Raw genomic sequence first — 19,153 nt, forward strand, 5'->3', positions numbered from 1 at the left:
TTTTATTGTAATTTATTTATGTAAGTACAAATTAGTACGATTAAACACCATATTAAACACATAGTTGTTATAAATATTTGACGGTTGAAAGTCATCACTTAATAATTTTTAAAACAGTAATTGTCATTAATGTCATTGCATGTATTTTTTCGTAGCAACGAAGGGCATCTGACGTAATATACTTGACGACGGGATATTATCAAAAATTATCGGGTATAATATCACAAGAGAGTGAGAATAAATTGAAAATAATGCGACAGTTTTTCGAAAATTTGTTGTCTGGCAATAGACACAAGAGTCCGCAGCAGGGCTCGAGTGGCTATTGCCTAATGACAACAAATTTGAGTAAAAATGAAGCATTATTTTCTTATTTATTCTTACTGTCGTGTGATATTCGTAAGATTATTTTTTAATACGTATATTATGGATATTTTCTTAAATGTGACAGTTGTCAAAACTAGGAAACTGGTTGCCATTAAACAGAAACAATCTACTTAAAAAAATTCTATCGGTAATTTTCTACAGTAGATAATTCTCAGTATAATTTTAATCTGATTGGACAGAATTAAACACGTGATAAAATATCTTATTGGAAGTTAAATTCATTAAAAAATACCCAGTTTAATTTTTATTTCTGTAGCTTTCTATTGGTCAGAATCTCCTATGAATGAAATAATTATAAATGTTATTTAATGTTAATACATATTTCATTTAATTTTAAGTATGTTTTGTTTTTAAAATAAAAGTTTTCGTTCATTTTGTGTAAATTCATTTAATAAAAATAAATACTGGTACATATTAAGTTTCAGTAATATTTAGGGGGCGGCATTTCGAAGACTTGCATCATATTGAAAAGGTGTACCGCATGGCTCTGCCCCACATCACCTCCATGGGTGGGTCGTTCTTGTTACCATTCGATAGATTTTTCAAAAATATTGAATAAGTGTATTTTGCAGTTTTTCGATCTGATGTTTATTTTGCGAAATATTGCAGGATTTGTATTTAAAATTTTAAATTTTCCCCCCACCCGTCTCAGTGGGGGTCATGTTTGGTATCTTTGGATAGATTTTTGAAAAATATTGAAAATGTAGTTTTTAGTTTTTCGATCTGACGTTCATTTCGCGAAATATTCGCTTTTTTTTGTGAAACTTTTTGACTCGCCCATTTCCGTACGCCCCGCTCAAATCGTCAGATTTTTTAAATATACACTCTTTTGCATGTACTTAACTTACCTTATCTTAATCTGACAATTTCAAGTATTTTTAAAAATAGATTTTTTTTCGGGCCTCCCTGAACGAACTCCCCTGTGTTAAGAGCCAATATATGGTAGAGGTACATCTGCAGGGTACCACGTTTCTCCCCAAAAATCCCCGCTTGGGCTCCCCTACCATTACTAGAGATGGTATACTAGATGGTATACCATAGATGGTATATACAATAGACGTATACTAGATGGTCAGCTATATTTGATGCTGTTATAGCAGTTAGCATTAGACGAACGAAGTTAGCGTGGGCCTCGTTTGTTAAGCTCAGCTTCATATTGAAGAATAAAAAATACCCTCAATATCTAAAAACGAAAATCTACGACCAATGTATTCTTCCGGTCCTTACATATGGATGTCAAACATGGACGTTCACAAAAGCGAATATGGACAGAATTGCGAAAACACAAAGAGCAATGGAAAGACAAATGATCAACGTAAGACTGTCAGATAGAAAAAGGAATTCCTGGGTAAGAAATATCACAAAAGTTAAAGATGCTACTCGTCAAACAGCTAAACTAAAATGGAAATTCGCCGGTCATACGATTAGACAAAAAGACGAAAGATGGAATAAAATTATTACAGAGTGGAGACCATGGACATATAAACGAAAGAGAGGGAGACCACAGATGAGATGGGTAGATGACCTAAAACACCAACCCGGCTCAAAATGGATGCACATGGTTCAGGATAGAGAAAGATGGAGGAGCGAAGGGGAGGCCTATGTCCAATATTGGATGTCGCAAGGCTAATAGAATAGAATAGAATAGAATAGCAGTACAATTGTTATACAGTGAGCACGTAAAGGTTGGAATAAATTCATTTTCTCGAGAATAGACAATTTTGGAAAAAAATCCCGAAACAGGTCGATTTTTATTTTTAAATTACGATTTTTTGACATATATATCATACTAGTGAAGTCACCCATTTGGGCGTGATAACGTCATCGATGATTTTTTTTAATAAAAATAGGGGTCGTGTGACAGCGCATTTGAAAGGTAATTCAATTCTTGGTGTCCAAACAAAATATTTTTAATTAAATTTATTGATATAAAAAGAAGAATCTATGTAATTTATTTAATTCAAAATACATTTTACTGCTATCAGAAAACAGGAAAAAATGTTTATTTAACAAATAAAAAATATTGTTTTTTGCAAATTTAATATTAAAGCAGCCACCCACCCGCCTCTTGACAATTTGAGCATTTAATTTAAGCGAAAAGCAATGATTTTTTTTTTCAAATAAACATTTTTTCTGTTTTCCGAGAGCAGTAAAATGTATTTTGAATTAAATAAATTACACATATTCTTCTTTTATGTCAATAACTTTAATTCAAAAAACATTTTTTTAGACACTCTGTATAAACAATTATGTTAACAATATACTACTGAATAGAGAATTGAATTACCTTTCAAATGAGCTATCACACGACCCCTATTCTCATTTAAAAAAATCATCGATGACGTCATCACGCTCAAATGGGTGACGTCACTAGTATGATATAAAGTCGAACCCGCTTATTGGAATAGCCTTCGTGCCAAGCAAAAGTATTCTTATAACCGTGATATTCTAATAACCGATTATTGGTGGCTAGTAGAAACGTTTCGGAACCTCAAATTTCTATTCCTTAAAGCGGTATATTTCTATAAGAGGTATTCTATTAAGCGGGTTCGACTGTATATGCTAAAAAGTCGTAATTTAAAAATAAAAATAGACCTGTTTCGGGATTTTTTTCCAAAATTGTCTATTCTCGAGAAAATGAATTTATTCCAACCTTTACGTGCTCACTGTATTTAGGAAAATTAATAAGTATCAAATAGCTCGCTTAACCATTATGTGGTCCATCTTTTTTACATTGTCGTAATTTATTTTTGTAGTAATTACTCTCTGAAACAACATAAATATCTCTAAATTTGTTTTAAGTAAATGGTCGCTTTAAAGGGGCCTACTTCTTATGACCGCCTAGGGCCCCATGATGCCTTAAACCGTCACTTGCAGTTTTTCTCTATTTGCCAAAATTACAAACAATGGACAAAATATATTAAGAAAATCTGCTCCTCAGTTGTTTTCAATACAGATTTTGGTGTAAAATAATCAGGTAAACAGGAATTCAACAGTTTAGAATACCCATCGAGTTTTCTATTAGTCCAGGGCGCATCTGTTTTGAGGTGGACGTTGAGAGGTGACTCAATTTTTTTTGCAGAAATTGCTTGAAAATAATTTAAATAATAATATTTGAGTTATCCTCCCACTCAAAATGGTCCGGAACATTGTTTAAATAATCAAAATGTCAAAATATGAAGGAAAAATTCGATGTTTTTATTGGTTTCTTGATTATAACTTTAAAACTATTCATTTCTGAGAAAAGTTATACTGACATAAAAGTTGCGTAATTAAATTTTCTAGAATTAGTTAAAAATTTAAAAAATAGTCACCCTTGTTGCAAAATAGCAATAATTGCGAAAAAAACCATACAAAAACAAGTATTCGCATTTTACGTTTTTCAACCATTTATGCTACACTTAGGACCTTCATATTTTACCCAGAAAAACTTTATGATATAGTCAAACAACACTGTAAATTTCATTAAGATGGGTTTAATAGATTTTGTAAAATAAAATTTGCAATCCAGCTTTCGCAAAAAAATTAATTTTTTTTTAATTGTTGCAGGACTAAAAATAAAGCAAATAACAAGTTGAATTTTTTTGCTTATAGAAGTATACTGTACCTTTCATTTGCAATTTGCAAAATTAAAATCGATATTACCACGGAGTCAGGAAATTTTTTACATAAACATTAATTTTTGGTGCTACGCGCAGGACACACATCACATCACATCACACAAGTTGATTTCCACCAAAATTTCTTCCAACTTTTATCTAATATAAATATTATTTTCTTACTCCACATTTTGTTGTATTTTATTATTTTAATTCCACAAAAATCAAACTAATTTTATTATTGTTTGTGAAATATTGTTTAAACAATTGCATATGTTTAAAAATAATAAACTTTTATTCTCTAAGTTAAAATATATGAACAAAGAAAGTTTTTGCTAAAAAAAGTGTTATTTCAAAGGATAGAGTATGTGTTTTTATTTTGCAATAAACAAATTTATTTATTTATATCGAAATGTAATGAAAATTAAAATGTATCAATCATTATAAAAGGTCATTGAAATGCCCAATCAGAACAAACTATCCGCTGTCCTGCGCGTAGCACCAATAACACTGGTAAACACACAGTTTGCTGCCGGAAATTTTTTTACTGTTTCTAGGTAATTTGGGTCTGCTGAATCCAAAACTGCCACCAGATTTGTTCCATCAGATCGTTTTCAGAAAATACGACAACATATCACATTTCTAACATATAGGGTAATTTAACGCAGCACCACCTACATATGTAGTGCTGCTACCCATGAAATAAACCAAATACGAATAAAAAGTAAAATATTTATTGTACAATAATGTACTTACAAAAAGCATCAAACATATCTGCCAAAAAAACTTAATATTTCATCTAACCAAACCGGCAGCGTCGCAACAAAAATGTGTTATTCGGTGTCACCTAAAAACTTCCTTTTATATGATTTTCTTGCAAAAGCTTTAAAAGGACGGTCCCTTTGAAGACTCCAGCAGTAATCCGCCATCATGTGATAGCCCCATCTCCCTGATACCCCTCTTCCATCGTTTTGATATCTTGGTGAAGATTTTCTGGGAAACGGTCAAGTGGCTGTGAAGGTAATGAATTTTAATACTCATATGACAACCGCGTCTGTTAAAATTGTTGAGCATTTATTCCACTCTAATGCCCAATTGGTATACTTCCATATTTGTTGCCATTATGTAGAAGGATACACCTTAAACTTCGTTTGGAACTGTCGATAAAAAGACGCCAGTGATCTGGTGTATACTCCGATACACCCATTTTTTCTAACAGTCCTTTAAAAAACCATATTATCTTGCTGAGAAAAAAAGGCAAAATGTCTTTTATCTCTATTACGGTAGCATGCAATTTTGGTGTCTGGGTGAAGAACGTTCTTTTCTTTTAGTCTGGAGGTAAGCAACTCGAAAGAATCCTTTGGAAGGTTCAAATTTCTGATAATATCGCTTAACTCTTCTTGAGTAAAGCACTCAGGACGTGTTGAATCCCCTTCAAAATCACCGTCGTCTTCCTCAAATATATTAGTCTGCAGTTCGTCAAATAACGTTTCGGCATTATCCTCTGGTAACATAGGTAGACTGCTAAATATTGGAATGGGTATCTGCTCAAGCTGATGTGGAATTGGTCTTATTGCTGAATTCAGGTTAGGATATGTTCACGTATGTCGATTGTTACGATTAAGGCCCTTTATATTCAAAAGGCAGAAATAGCAATCGTCAAAATGATTTTTTGGTTCCCTCCATACCAGTGGAAAACCAAATTTAAACATTTTCGTTGTCCTTTCGTCCACTGTCGCAAGTTTTCAATACAAGTTTTGCACCCTACAGGTGGAGCTCAGGATTTATCTTGATCTCCTACATGAACACCAAAATAGGCCCTTTTGTTCATTTGCCCATTTGTCTTAGAATTTGTTAATTTTGTTTATAAACATATTGCAATTATAGTGGTGGAATATACAGAAATGTAAGAATATTTAAGTATTTGATAAGTATGTTATATCTCGAAAACTAGAGCTGATACAAAGAAAAGATTTGTATTTTTGGAATCAGCACAGATAAATTAACAAAAATCAATTAATTTTTTTTCGGCAGCAAGACAAAAAAAATTTTTTGTTGGGCTGTGTAATTAATGTTTATTTAAAAAAAGAATGTGTGTGTACTATGTACGCACGTAAGAAGATATTCTTCTATTATATAATAGGTAATTTAAACGAAGTAAATGTACTTAAAAGGTTATTTGTATTTTATTTAAAAATCAAACTAACTTTCTTATCTTACCACTTTCAAAAAATTTTTATTAAAACAACCAAAAATAAAAAAAATATATGAATCGCCCGGGAATTGAACCCGCAACCTTCCAATCTCAGTGCCAACGCATTTCTAACTACTCCATCGAGGCACTAGAACTAGATATGTAAGTTTCGGATATAATTACACAACACGGCACACGACATATAGTGTAAAAATGTTATGCTTACATAATATTTTATTAATCCAAAAACACAAGAATTATAATAAATAATACATTTCCTTAAACCACTAATATATTCTTTTAATGACTTATTTGCACGGTTACAGATACATACATACCTATCTTGAAAGATTAGCAATGAACTACATACTGTCAGAACTACACACTGTCAGTGTGCGCAGGCGCGCGGTAAATGTACAATTTTACCCTCAATCGATTCGCCGCTAAAGAAGAATATCTTCAAAAATTCTTGACGCCGTGGTAGTTAATCGATTTTAGTTTTGCAAATTGAAAATGAAAGTACAGTACACTTCTATAAGCAAAAAAAAAATTTCAACTTGCTATCTGCTTTATTTTCAGTCCTGTAACATTTTGAAAAAATGAATTTTTTTGCGAAAGCTGGATTTCAAAATTTAGTTTGCAAAATCTATTGAACCGATCTTAATGAAATTTAGAGTATTGTTTTACTGTATCATAAAGTTTTTCTGGGTGAAATAGGAAGGTGCTAAGTGTGGCATAAATGGTTGAAAAACGTAAAATGCGAATACTTGTTTTTGTATGGTTTTTTCGCAATTATTGCTATTTTGCAACAAGGGTGACTATTTATTAAATTTTTAACCACTTCTGTATTGTGGGAAATTTAATTATGCAACCTTTATGTCAGTACAACTTTTCTCGGAAATGAATACTTTTAAAGTTATAATCAAAAGACGAAGAAAAAAATCGAATTTTTCCTTCATTTTTTGACATTTTGGTTATTTAAACAATGTTCCGGGCGTTTTTGGGAGGGAGGATAACTCAAATATTATTATTTGAGTTATTTTCAAACAATTTCTGCAAAAAAATTTGAGTCACCTCTCAACGTCCAAATGTACTAATAGTCCGTTCTTTAACGGTAAAATATTGCAAAACCTTTAAATTTTAAAGAACCGCTTGGATTGACACGAAATTTGGCATACACATAGCTAACAAGTCAATGAAAAAAAGTGATATTGTGCCGATATGTGCTTTTTCCCCGGGGGTGGTTTTCACTCCCTCTTGGGGGTGAAAAAATATTCGTCCAAAGAAAGTCAGGAAATGGATAAACTGGCTAATTTTAAGTAACCTTTGTTCTATAGAGTTTTTTCACTAAGTCAATACTTTTCGAGTTATTTGGCAGTGAATATGTTCATTTTTTTAACAAAATAACCACGCTTTTAGACAGTTTTTCGCAAATAACTCAAATAGTAAGTATTTTGTCGAAAAAACATTCTTAGCAAAAATATAGCCCGTAAAAAATTTAAAAAATGGTGTATATATCACGTCTCTACACCTAGTGGAAGCAGAGTTATAGCTAATGAAAAATAGGTTCATATTCGTCAAATTTCAAATGGAATACTTTAACGTGAAATAACCAAAAATGAAGCACATTTCGGGGAAAACTTATTACAACTTATTTAAAGTGTTTAAAAAAGCTTTATTTTTGTTTTATAAAAAAAATTTCTAGCATCAAAATTAAACAAGTTACGCTCAAAATAAAGTTAGTCCCTTTTGGTTTTGGTAAAAAAATCGAGAAAATCACCCCATAATTAGTATCTTAAATGAACTTAATCGTTACGACTTCACAAGTTTCTTGACTCGTGTATATATTGTTTATATGATCTGTAAATTTCATCGGTTCAAAGTCCTTATTATTGAAAGGGCTGTAGTTAAAACGGGTTGAACGAGTCACTGATCACGAATGTATGCAAATTTAGAAACACCAAATCTTAATCAATTTTTGTCTAACAGAAAAACAAAAAAATACATGATATTCAGAAAAGCAAATCTGACTTTTTTCTGTTTTTCGAGATTTTTGGTATCTCTAACAATTTTTAAGTTATTTTGAAAAAAAGCATATTTTTCAAAACTTAAATTTTAAAAAATTTTACTTTGAAACCAAATTTTTTCAAAAATAAGCACTTTGAACCGATGAAACTTACAGATCATATAAACACGACATAAGTAAAATAATTTGTGGAGCGGTAACGATTAATTTCATTAAAGTTGCTAATTAGGGGGTGGTTTTCCCGATTTTTTTTTGCAAAAACAAAAAGGGACCAACTTTATTTTGAGCGTAACTTGCTTAAATTTAATGCTAGAACTTTTTGTAGAAACAGAAATAAAGCTTTTTTAAAACACTTTAAAAAAGTTGTAATGGGTTTTCCCCAAAAAGTGCTTAATTTTTTGGATATTTCACGTCGAAATATTCTATTTGAAATTTGGTGAATATGAATCTACTTTTCATTGGCTATAACTCTGGTTCTACGAAATCCAGAGACCTAACGCGTACACCATTTTTTTTTTTTACTTTTTTATAGGCTATATTTTTACTAAGAACGTTTTTTTCGACGAAATACTTAGTTTTTGAGTTATTTGCGAAAAACAGTATAAAAATGTGGTTATTTTGTTGAAAAATGAACATATTCACTCGCAAATAACTCGAAAATTGTTGACTTGGCTAAAAAGCTCTATAGAACAAAAGTTACTTAAAATTAGTCAGTTTATCCATTTCCGGACTTATTTTGGACATATATTTTTTCACTTCTAAGAGGGGGTGAAAGTCACCCCCAGGGCAAAAGCACACATCGGCACAATATCACTGTTTTTCTTTGACATGTAAGTTATACGTATGCCAAATTTCAGGTCAATCCAAGCGGTTCTTTAAAATTTAGAGCAAAAACCGTGAAAGAATCGACTATAATATTTTTACAGATGCGCCCTGGTCTATATGGCCCGTTTGACGATTCACCGTCCGGTACTCGTATAAAAAAAGGTGTAGAATTAAAACGTACGACTTACCACCCATATTATACTGGTTCTAGTTTTAGTGTGTGTGTATTTTTAGGATGAAAACGTCGAAAATACGTCCACAAAAAAGTTGGAGCTGAAAAAGCTCTATGAGGAAAAAGTAAATCTGGCTAAACAACTAGAGGTCGAACGAAGCGAGAAATATAACCATTATTTGGCTCTTAAATTGGCTCATAGTAGACTCATGGAAAAAATATGTGATACTGTTAAATGTATAAAAGGATCGAACGCTGAAAATCGTAACGTACAAGTGGATGGAAAGAAAATACTTGACCATGAAAATGACCAGTTGTAAGTATCGCTTATAGTAGTACCAGCTATCTAAGAGAATCATTAATATTCAGCTCAGTGAGTATTATATAGAGGTGCTATTGTCCGAGATGTGAAATTCCATCAACAAGGGATCTACTTCTCCAACTTGTGGAGGGTGCTTCTCCTTGGTTTTCATCTATCTCACTTCTATATTTGGTCAGAACTGACTGGTTGTTTGGTTTTTTAATAATTAACAATACTTTGATAATTTGATTATTTTCACATTTAACTTTAGTTTAAACTTAACAATTGTCATTTAAATTTAACTTCAGTTTTCATATTAATTTCATTAATTAGGGAATCCAACGATCTGTCAAACTATTCCAATATGTCTGGCGATTGGCATGCAATACATTGAAGGCATATGATAGTATAGTGTTATTTTAGTATTTTAAAGTAATTTTCGTATTTTATGTCCATGTAAGTATTGCTAAATACTTCTGTGACATAGTAACAAATATTGCTTACGTCAATAAACTTTAATAAGTAGTTAAAAAGTTTTAACTAAGTAATTTGGAAGATTGAAGAAAGCTAGGTTAACAAATTTTATGTTTTATAAGTTTAATAAAAAATAATATTGAGCATCCCTAAAATAGATTTTAGGTAAAATCATCGGGGTAATATATATTTTATTATTTTAGGTACTTAGTAATACCACATTGTATCTTAAATTTGAAATTTTAATTTAAATAAAGTATCCAATAAAATCGCTTGTGTGCAGTGTTGCCAGAGAAATTTTTGTAAATGCACCGGAATGACTGGAATAGTGACACAAAGTACTAAACCAACACATTTTGTACAAAAACTTAAAAAAACGTCGTTTAATATTATTTGAAGCAAATTTCTTATGTCACAAAATTTTAGGTTTTTACTTTAGGAGACTTTAGTATCAAAAGTTTGGTTGTTAATTGTATCAAATTGGTACAATTTTAACAACTCTGGCAACGCTGAATTGCCTGCCATACGTCCTGTCATTAAAAATCACGTGGTTTGGATTGCCTAATTAGTAACCTACATATGACAACTTAGTCATTTTCAAAAAATTTTAAATAATTTTAAAAACACAGATGTCGCTAGGAACTATTGTTTTCGTCAGCAGCCTGTCGTTTTTGAATATTGTCAGTAACAGCTGTTTGTAAGAATGGTAGCCATTTTATAAAAAACACATTAAATGTAATTTTTAAACATTTAAGGGTTTTTACCCTAACCAGTGGTTATATCCCTGGGTTTATTTTAAACTAAAGAATGTGTTTGTTCGAAGTTTTCTCTTCTTTTGAGGTTTTTACACCTATAAGACGTAAGTTTCACTTTATAATTTTTTTATGAATAAGATTTTTCAACTTAGTCTTTTTATAGGATAGCTCTGATGATGGCATAATATGCTGAAAGTACTTAGCTGATTTAATAAATTTATTTACACACTATCAGTCTTTTGAAAACATACACCAGTTCCGGTTTAGATTTATATAGAAGTGTGTACAAGTCAAACAGTCTTTTTCTATTTATGAAATTATGCCTTGTTTATGTAATTTCACACCTCCAGTAATAGTACCCCTCTGAGCTGAATATTAATGGATATCTTTAAATATCTTATCTTTAAATATCTTTTAGCAGCCACCACTTGATTTTTTTTTGTGGTCCTCTCCGATATTTTTGTTTAGTTTCGCTTTTTACTTCGATGCCCAGAACAAGCAGCTTATGTAGTTAGTGAGACAGTAAGCCAACAACATAAGCTGCTTGTTCTGGACATCGAAGTAAAAAGCGAAACTAAACAAAAATATCGGAGAGGACCACAAAAAATCAAGTGGTGGCTGCTAAAAGATGAGAAAGAAGGTCTATTCAGGAGAAGAATAGTAGAAAAAATACGTTGGAACATGAAAGGAAGCCCTAATACAATTTGGAGAAAAATGGCCAGTAGTATTAGAGGGACTGCTATTGAAATACTTGGGAAAACGTCAGGAAAAAAGTTTGAGGATAAAGAGACTTGGTGGTGGTCAAACGAAGTACAAGGAAAAATAAAAGAGAAGAGACAATTATATAAAAAGTGGCAAGAAACCAGATCCGACACAGATCTTCAAAACTATATGGTGGCGAAAAAGGAAGCGAAAGTAGCAGTAGCAAAAGCCAAAGCAGAAGCGTGTTCAAACCTATACGATCAACTTGAGACCAGGGAAGGCGAAACGAAGATATATAAAATAGCCAAACAGAGAGCAAAGAAAGCAAAAGATTTTAATCAGATTAGATGTATCCGAGATGAAAATAATAAAATACTAATTCACGAAAGGATGTCAAAAAGAGGTGGAGAAAGTACTTTGACAGCTTATTAAATGAAGAATTTGACAGACAGCCTGTAGAGTCAACGGAGACAGTAGCAGCAATGGTCACCAAAATAACAAAAGAGGAAGTGGCTCAAGCGCTTCAAAAAATAAAAAAAAGGAAAAGCGGTAGGACCAGATGATATTCCTGGGAAAGTATGGAGAGCATTGAGAGAGACAGGAACAAGTTGGCTAGCAGGTCTATTTAATAGAATTATGGAAGATGGACAAATGCCAGACGAATGGAGAAGCAGTATACTGGTACCTGTTTACAAAAACAAGGGAGATATACAACAATGTACAAACTACAGGGCTATAAAACTGCTTAGCCACACCATGAAAATATGGGAAAGAGTAATTGATCGACGGATACGTGAAGAAACCGAAATATCCGAGAATCAATTTGGCTTTATGCAGGGCAGATCAACAACAGATGCAATTTTCATTATAAGGCAGTTGATGGAAAAATACAGGAGTAAAGAAACAAACGCTCATATGGTATTCATTGATCTTGAGAAAGCATATGATAGAGTTCCTCGAGAGATTCTGTGGTGGGCACTCAATAAGAAAGGAGTCCCTGGTGAATATGTAAAGATTGTGAGGGATATGTATGAGGGAGTAACGACTAGTGTTAGGACATGTGTGGAAGAGACTGATAAATTTCATCTGAAAGTAGTGTTGAAACTTTATTATATAATCCAAATTCTAATCTTTGCTTTATTACGCCCCTAAAATTATGTCACATTTAATACACGATTTTGGCCTTCTTAAAAAAATCTATCTCAAAAAATGAGTGACAATTCCTAAATAAAATATTTGTCAATGTTACATATATTTAAAAAAAACGATAGCTTTTTCAATTATAATAGTTCATAATTAAGTCCAAATTAATATTTGGGACTTTTTTGTACAATATTAATTCTCGATGTGTCTGGCGTAAAAGCTAAACTTAGCTTTAGTAAGTGTAGTCTTTTTAAATAAACCAATTAGGAAAAAGAAGTAATTTATTCTACAACCAAGAGACGGAGAAAACGGTTTGGGAATTAATACCAAAGCGATACTTCTTCATTTGGCCTACATCGAGCCGGATTTTTGACCAGCATAAAACTTATGGAAAGTTCTTCAAGATTATTCGCCGACACAACAGCAAAAGGATATACTGGGTGAGATAAGTCCATTTATATACCCTTTGTTTCATTATTCTATTTGGCTATCAGTTATTCAAAGACATTAAAATCATTAAATTCTGTGATTCAAAGACATTTTCGTGTTCCAATATCTTTAATAAAAATGGATGAGTTCAAAAAATACAGAAAAATTGCTAAGTCTTCTCTTACTCGTATGTATAACTGGTTTATAGCCAAAAAAGACGTAGAATTAGATGTTACCCAGTTCGAGACGCGATTAAGTAGACTTCATTTAATATTTCATGATTATGAAAAAGCACAAAATGAAATCGAATTCCTTGCATCAAATACAGGCAAAGAAGAAAAAGATAGAGAGTTTACAGAAAATCAATATTTCAAACTTGTAAGCGATTTGACCGCTTGTGTTAATAAATTAAAAGCTGCACCTTCTCAGATAACATCTAGTTCATCCAGTGAGGGTTCTTGTAGTGCTCCAATAGCAGTTCGTCTTCCGGATATAAAAATTTCACAATTCTCAGGTCATATTAGAGACTTTCAATCGTTCATCGATCTCTTCGATGCGCTCATTGTGAAAAATGAGACATTAACAGATGTCCAAAAACTTGTGTACTTGAAGAGTTATTTAAAAGGTGAAAGCCTTCAACTTATAGATTCATTACCGATAATTAATGAAAATTTTGTAATCGCGTTAAATATTTTAAAGAAGAGATACGAAAACAAATTCACCATAATAAATTCTTATTTGCAAGCAATTTTTGATTGTAATAATATTTCTAAATGTAAGTCAGACACATTAAGAGAATTAATCACTACAATTCAAAAGAATATTTTGTCACTAAAAAATTTGAATTTAACTTCCGAAAATTTATTTGACTTAACACTTATATTCATTCTAAAAAAGAAGTTAGATTTTCAATCGGCTAAGGCATATGAATCTGAGAGGAATCACGATGAAATACCTACTTTAAATCATTTCTTAAAATTCTTAGAAAAACGTGCAGTAATTCTGGAAAATGTTGAAATTTCTAGTCCTAAAACTACCAGAAAAAATTTCTCATCTCATTCGACAATGCATGAGGCAACTTCAAATCGCCAATTTCAATTAATTTGTATCTACTGTAACAAGGAGGGCCATAAAATTTACACTTGCTCTGAGTTTAAAGATATATCTCATTCAGCCAAATTGCAATTTATTAGGGCAAAGAATTTATGTATAAATTGTTTTGGTAAACACAATTTGAAAGAGTGTAAATCCTCTAAAAAATGTTCTTTTTGCTCCAAGTCACACAATTCGTTAATGCACATAAAAATCGACGAAAATCAACATTCTCCGCCAATGACTAGTAGTAAGCGTCATTCACATTCTCTATATAATAATAGTTCAAATTCTCAACCTAATAGCTACGCAGGTAACCATAGCTCTCTAATCTCATCTAATAGTTCTTATTTAGATAATACTGCTCATGTTCAAAATGGTAATAATTCATCTTCTCATCTCGATAGTAATTCAAATCTTCAAACCCGTTCTCTGGATATCCAACCAGTACAGGAAAATTCAGGAATAACAAATTTTCAAGGTCCTTCGAGAAATTTTACGGAAAATAACCCTACCGCAAATAATCATTCAGCGAATCACTCTGTTCAGTCAGTAAAAAATAGTCATATTCTTCTGGGTACTGCAAAAGTAACCTACTTGGTAAAAACGCTAATTTCTGCATAGCGAAAATTCTTTTGGACACAGGATCCCAAAATTCATTTATCGTAGAGAAGCTTGTGAACAAGTTACAATTAGATACGTATAACAAGTCAGTACATATATCAGGAATAGGAGGGAGTGGCTCGACTTGTACTAAAATGTCAGATATAACCATATTTTCCAATTATGATCGTCGAAGAAGTTTTCATTTTTCAGTAGTTGTATTACCCGAGATTACTTGTGCTCTCCCTCAATCAAAAATACTAGTGAAAAAATTAAATATTCCGGAACAATTCTTTCTAGCAGACGACGAATTTTTTAAGCCTTCTGAAATTGACATTCTAATTGGTTTAGATCTTTATTACGATATTATTTTACCTAACTTCGTCAGACTTGGCAAAAATCTTCCAGTCTTACAAGAGTCTCACTTAGGTTTCGTGGTAGCTGGTACAGTTCCTGATCATTTTACTGTATCCAATATGTCTGTTACAGATAGTAGTTCAGAAGTTTTAACTGAATCTAATTCATTTCTTTCCACATTACAATTAGACAGCCGTTTGAAAAAATTCTGGGAAATCGAGGAAATTCCCAATAAATTCTATCTTTCAGAAGCTGATGAGGCATCTGAAAACCTATTCCGTTCTACAACTAAAATTTTACAAAATGGTAGATTTCAAGTAAGTTTGCCGCTGAAATCACCTTCAGAAAATCTAAAGTTAGGAAATTCTTATTACATGGCCAGAAAGCGTTTCATTTCTTTAGAAAATAAATTTAAAACTAATTGCAACTTTTATCAAGACTATAAAAAAGTTATTGGTGAATTAATTGAACTTAAACATGCTCATTATGTACCCCTAACTCTGCTAAATGCCAAATCTGAAAATAAATATTTTATTCCGCACTTAGGTGTAGTTAGAGAATCCAGTTTAACAACGCGTTTGCGCGTTGTCATGGACGCCAGCGCCAAAAGTTCCTCAGGGTATTCCTTAAACGACGTGTGTTTAAAGGGATATCAGGTCCAGCCAGAATTGTATGACATTCTATGTAGATTTAGACTTTTTCCTTTTGTATTCACGGTAGATATTAAAAAAATGTTCCGACAGGTCCTCGTGAACCCGGAACAAACTTTTCTTCAAAACATTTTATGGCGAGAAAACCCTGATGAAGACTTTAAATGTATCCAACTCGATGTTGTAGTTTTTGGAACCAATTCAGCCCCGTTCTTGGCAACAAGGGTTCTTAAAGAAATTGCTTGTCTAAACTATTTAGAATTTCCTCTTGCGTCTGATGCAATTCTGAATCAATTCTATATGGACGATGGCCTTTGTGGTTCATATAATCACAACGAACTTTTCAATTTATACTCTCAATTAAATACCATCTTAAATAAGCATGGGTTTGAGTTGCATAAATATTGTTCAAATAGTGATTATTTTCTTAAAAATATTTCCAAAGACATTTCGGAAAATCAAAAAGCTGATTATGACATAAACATAGATGAAGTCCCAAGTAAAGTTCTTGGGCTAAAGTGGAGTACAGCAGAAGATACTCTTTGTATTTCCGTGCCTCAAGAAATCGTGCAGGGTCCAGTTACCAAAAGAAAAATACTTTCTATCTTAGCTCAATGTTATGATCCGTTAGGCTTGATAAATCCTGTTATAGTAAAAGGTAAGATACTGATGCAAAAATTATGGTTCAAAAAGTTTCATTGGGACACCGTAATAAACGACGCTTGCATTCTTAAAGATTGGCACAATTTTATTGAACATATCCCCTTGCTTTCACAACAAAAAATAGCTAGACAATATTTTCGTCCGAAAACTATTAGCAAAATAGAAATTCATGGCTTTTCTGATGCAAGCATAGATGCTTATGGTGCTTGCATTTATTTTCGAGTTCTTTGTTCTGACAATGATATTTCTTCTACTTTAGTATCTTCAAAATCTAGAGTCGCCCCACTTAAATCAATTACCATTCCAAGGTTAGAACTTTGCGCTATGCTCTTGCTGGCGAAACTTGTAAACAAAATTCTACAAGTCTTCGAAAATAAATTAGAGTATGACTCAATAAATTTGTGGACCGATTCTCAGGTCGCTTTATGTTGGTGCAGGGCACACCCTAGTAAATGGTCAGTGTTCGTATCGCATAGAGTTGCTCAAATTCAAGAACTGACGCAAAATTGTCAGTGGCGATACGTTAAATCAGCTGAAAACAGTGCTGACATTCTATCACGCGGTTTATCAGCCCAAGAAATTCTGGACAACAAGTTGTGGTGGTCCGGTCCTGCTTTTCTTCTTAATCATTCTTTAGAATTCTCTGATGAACCCCCAATAGCTGATCAGCTAATTACAGAGCACAGAAAAACTCGTTCCAATATACTCACAAACGTCAACTCAAAACCTCCTTGGGAACAATTATTTCAAAAATTTTCTTCTTTTTCTCGATTACGTCGTACTATCGCATATGTACTCAGATTTGTCAGTTGTTTAAAAGGAAACAAACAATCTGATTCCCTCACTGTTGAAGAATTGGACCAAGCTCTATATTTTATAGTTCGGCAAGTTCAGCTAACCAATTTTTCTAAAGAAATTTCCGAACTTTCTGCAAACCAGCAACTATCAAATAAACAATTATTATCTTTAAATCCATTTCTCGATGAATTATCAATGCTGAGGATCGGCGGACGGCTTTGTAACGCCTCCATTCCCTACCAACAGAAACATCCCTTGCTTTTGCCACCCCATAATCATACGACCTCCCTCATACTAGAGTACGAACATAGGCGGCTCGGGCATGCTGGTGCTCAAACCGTTCTGAGCAATATTCGTTTACGTTTTTGGCCCCTTAATGGGCTCAGAGAGATCAAAAAAATCATTCGAAATTGCAATATGTGTTTTCGATTCAATAATCAAGTCTGCCAACAGATTATGGCAAGTTTGCCCTCTTTCCAACTTTCTGAAATGGTCTAGAAACATTTACACGATCATAGACTTTCCACCTTCCAGCAGATTTCTAAAATTCAACAAGTTTTTTGAAAACGTTGGTCGGTTGATTACTTAAATCGCCTTCAGAACCGGCCTAAATGGGCTGAAGAATATTCTAACCTGCAAGTAAATAAACTAGTTTTACTCAAGGAAGATAACGTACCTCCAATGATGTGGCCGTTGGCGCGCATCATTGAAGTATATCCTGGTAAGGATGGCAAAGTCCGTGTGGTTAAGCTCCGTACGGCTTCCGGAGAGTTTATCCGATCCATTTCAAAGCTTTCTTTATTACCAAATCAAACTCAACCTTAAAACGACCAACATGCTTATTTCTAGTTTTGTTACATTCTTCCTGACACTTTGTTTTTTCTGTTTCTGTTACTGTGTAATTTAGTTGAAGCAGGGATGCTTCAACGCGGGGGAGAATGTTGAAACTTTATTATATAATCCAAATTCTAATCTTTGCTTTATTACGCCCCTAAAATTATGTCACATTTAATACACGATTTTGGCCTTCTTAAAAAAATCTATCTCAAAAAATGAGTGACAATTCCTAAATAAAATATTTGTCAATGTTACATATATTTAAAAAAAACGATAGCTTTTTCAATTATAATAGTTCATAATTAAGTCCAAATTAATATTTGGGACTTTTTTGTACAATATTAATTCTCGATGTGTCTGGCGTAAAAGCTAAACTTAGCTTTAGTAAGTGTAGTCTTTTTAAATAAACCAATTAGGAAAAAGAAGTAATTTATTCTACAACCAAGAGACGGAGAAAACGGTTTGGGAATTAATACCAAAGCGATACTTCTTCAAGTAGGATTGCACCAAGGCTCTGTGCTTAGTCCGTATTTATTCTCATTAGTTTTGGACCAGATCACAGCGAAATTACAGGGTAACATTCCATGGTGCTTAAGGTATGCTGATGATGTCGTGTTAGTAGGAAATAGTGAAAGAGACTTAGAACAAAAACTGGAACAGTGGATGCAAGCTCTGGAGGAAAAAGGTTTAAAACTTAGTAGGACAACTATGGTAAACTAATTGTAAAAAGCAATAGTTTTAAGTACCTGGGATCGGTACTACAGAGTAATGGAGAAATAAATGGAGATGCATGCAGTAGAATTAGAGCTGGATGGATGAAGTGGAAAGAAGCGAGTGGTGTGTTGTGTGACAGAAAAATTCCAATGAAGCTGAAGGGAAAATTCTATAAAACAGCCATAAGACCGGCTATGATGTACGGAACTGAATGTTGGGCAGTGAAGAAGAAAGAGGAACAACGAATGCATGTGGCGGAAATGAGAATGCTTAGATGGATGAGTGGAGTGACAAAGAAGGATAAAATTAGAAATGAGTATATTAGGGGAAGTCTAGGTGTGGCACCAATTGATGCCAAAATGAGAGAGCATAGGTTAAGATGGTTTGGTCATGTTCAACGTCGAGACGTTAATCACCCAATACGAAGAATAGCTG

General features: G+C 32.8%; 1 protein-coding gene across 1 annotated transcript in view; it reads left to right on the forward strand.

The window, feature by feature from the left end:
- The window catches only part of LOC126889263 (uncharacterized), a 68,233-nt gene that overhangs the window by 29,016 nt on the left and 20,064 nt on the right, over window positions 1-19,153 (forward strand). Inside the window, exon 2 of the mRNA XM_050657376.1 lies at window positions 9,263-9,516. Coding sequence (XP_050513333.1) covers window positions 9,263-9,516 — 254 coding nt within the window. The remainder of the gene's footprint in view (window positions 1-9,262; window positions 9,517-19,153) is intronic.

This window comes from Diabrotica virgifera, chromosome 8 (genome assembly GCF_917563875.1).
Source record: "Diabrotica virgifera virgifera chromosome 8, PGI_DIABVI_V3a".
In the NCBI taxonomy this organism is placed as follows: Eukaryota; Metazoa; Arthropoda; class Insecta; order Coleoptera; family Chrysomelidae; genus Diabrotica; species Diabrotica virgifera.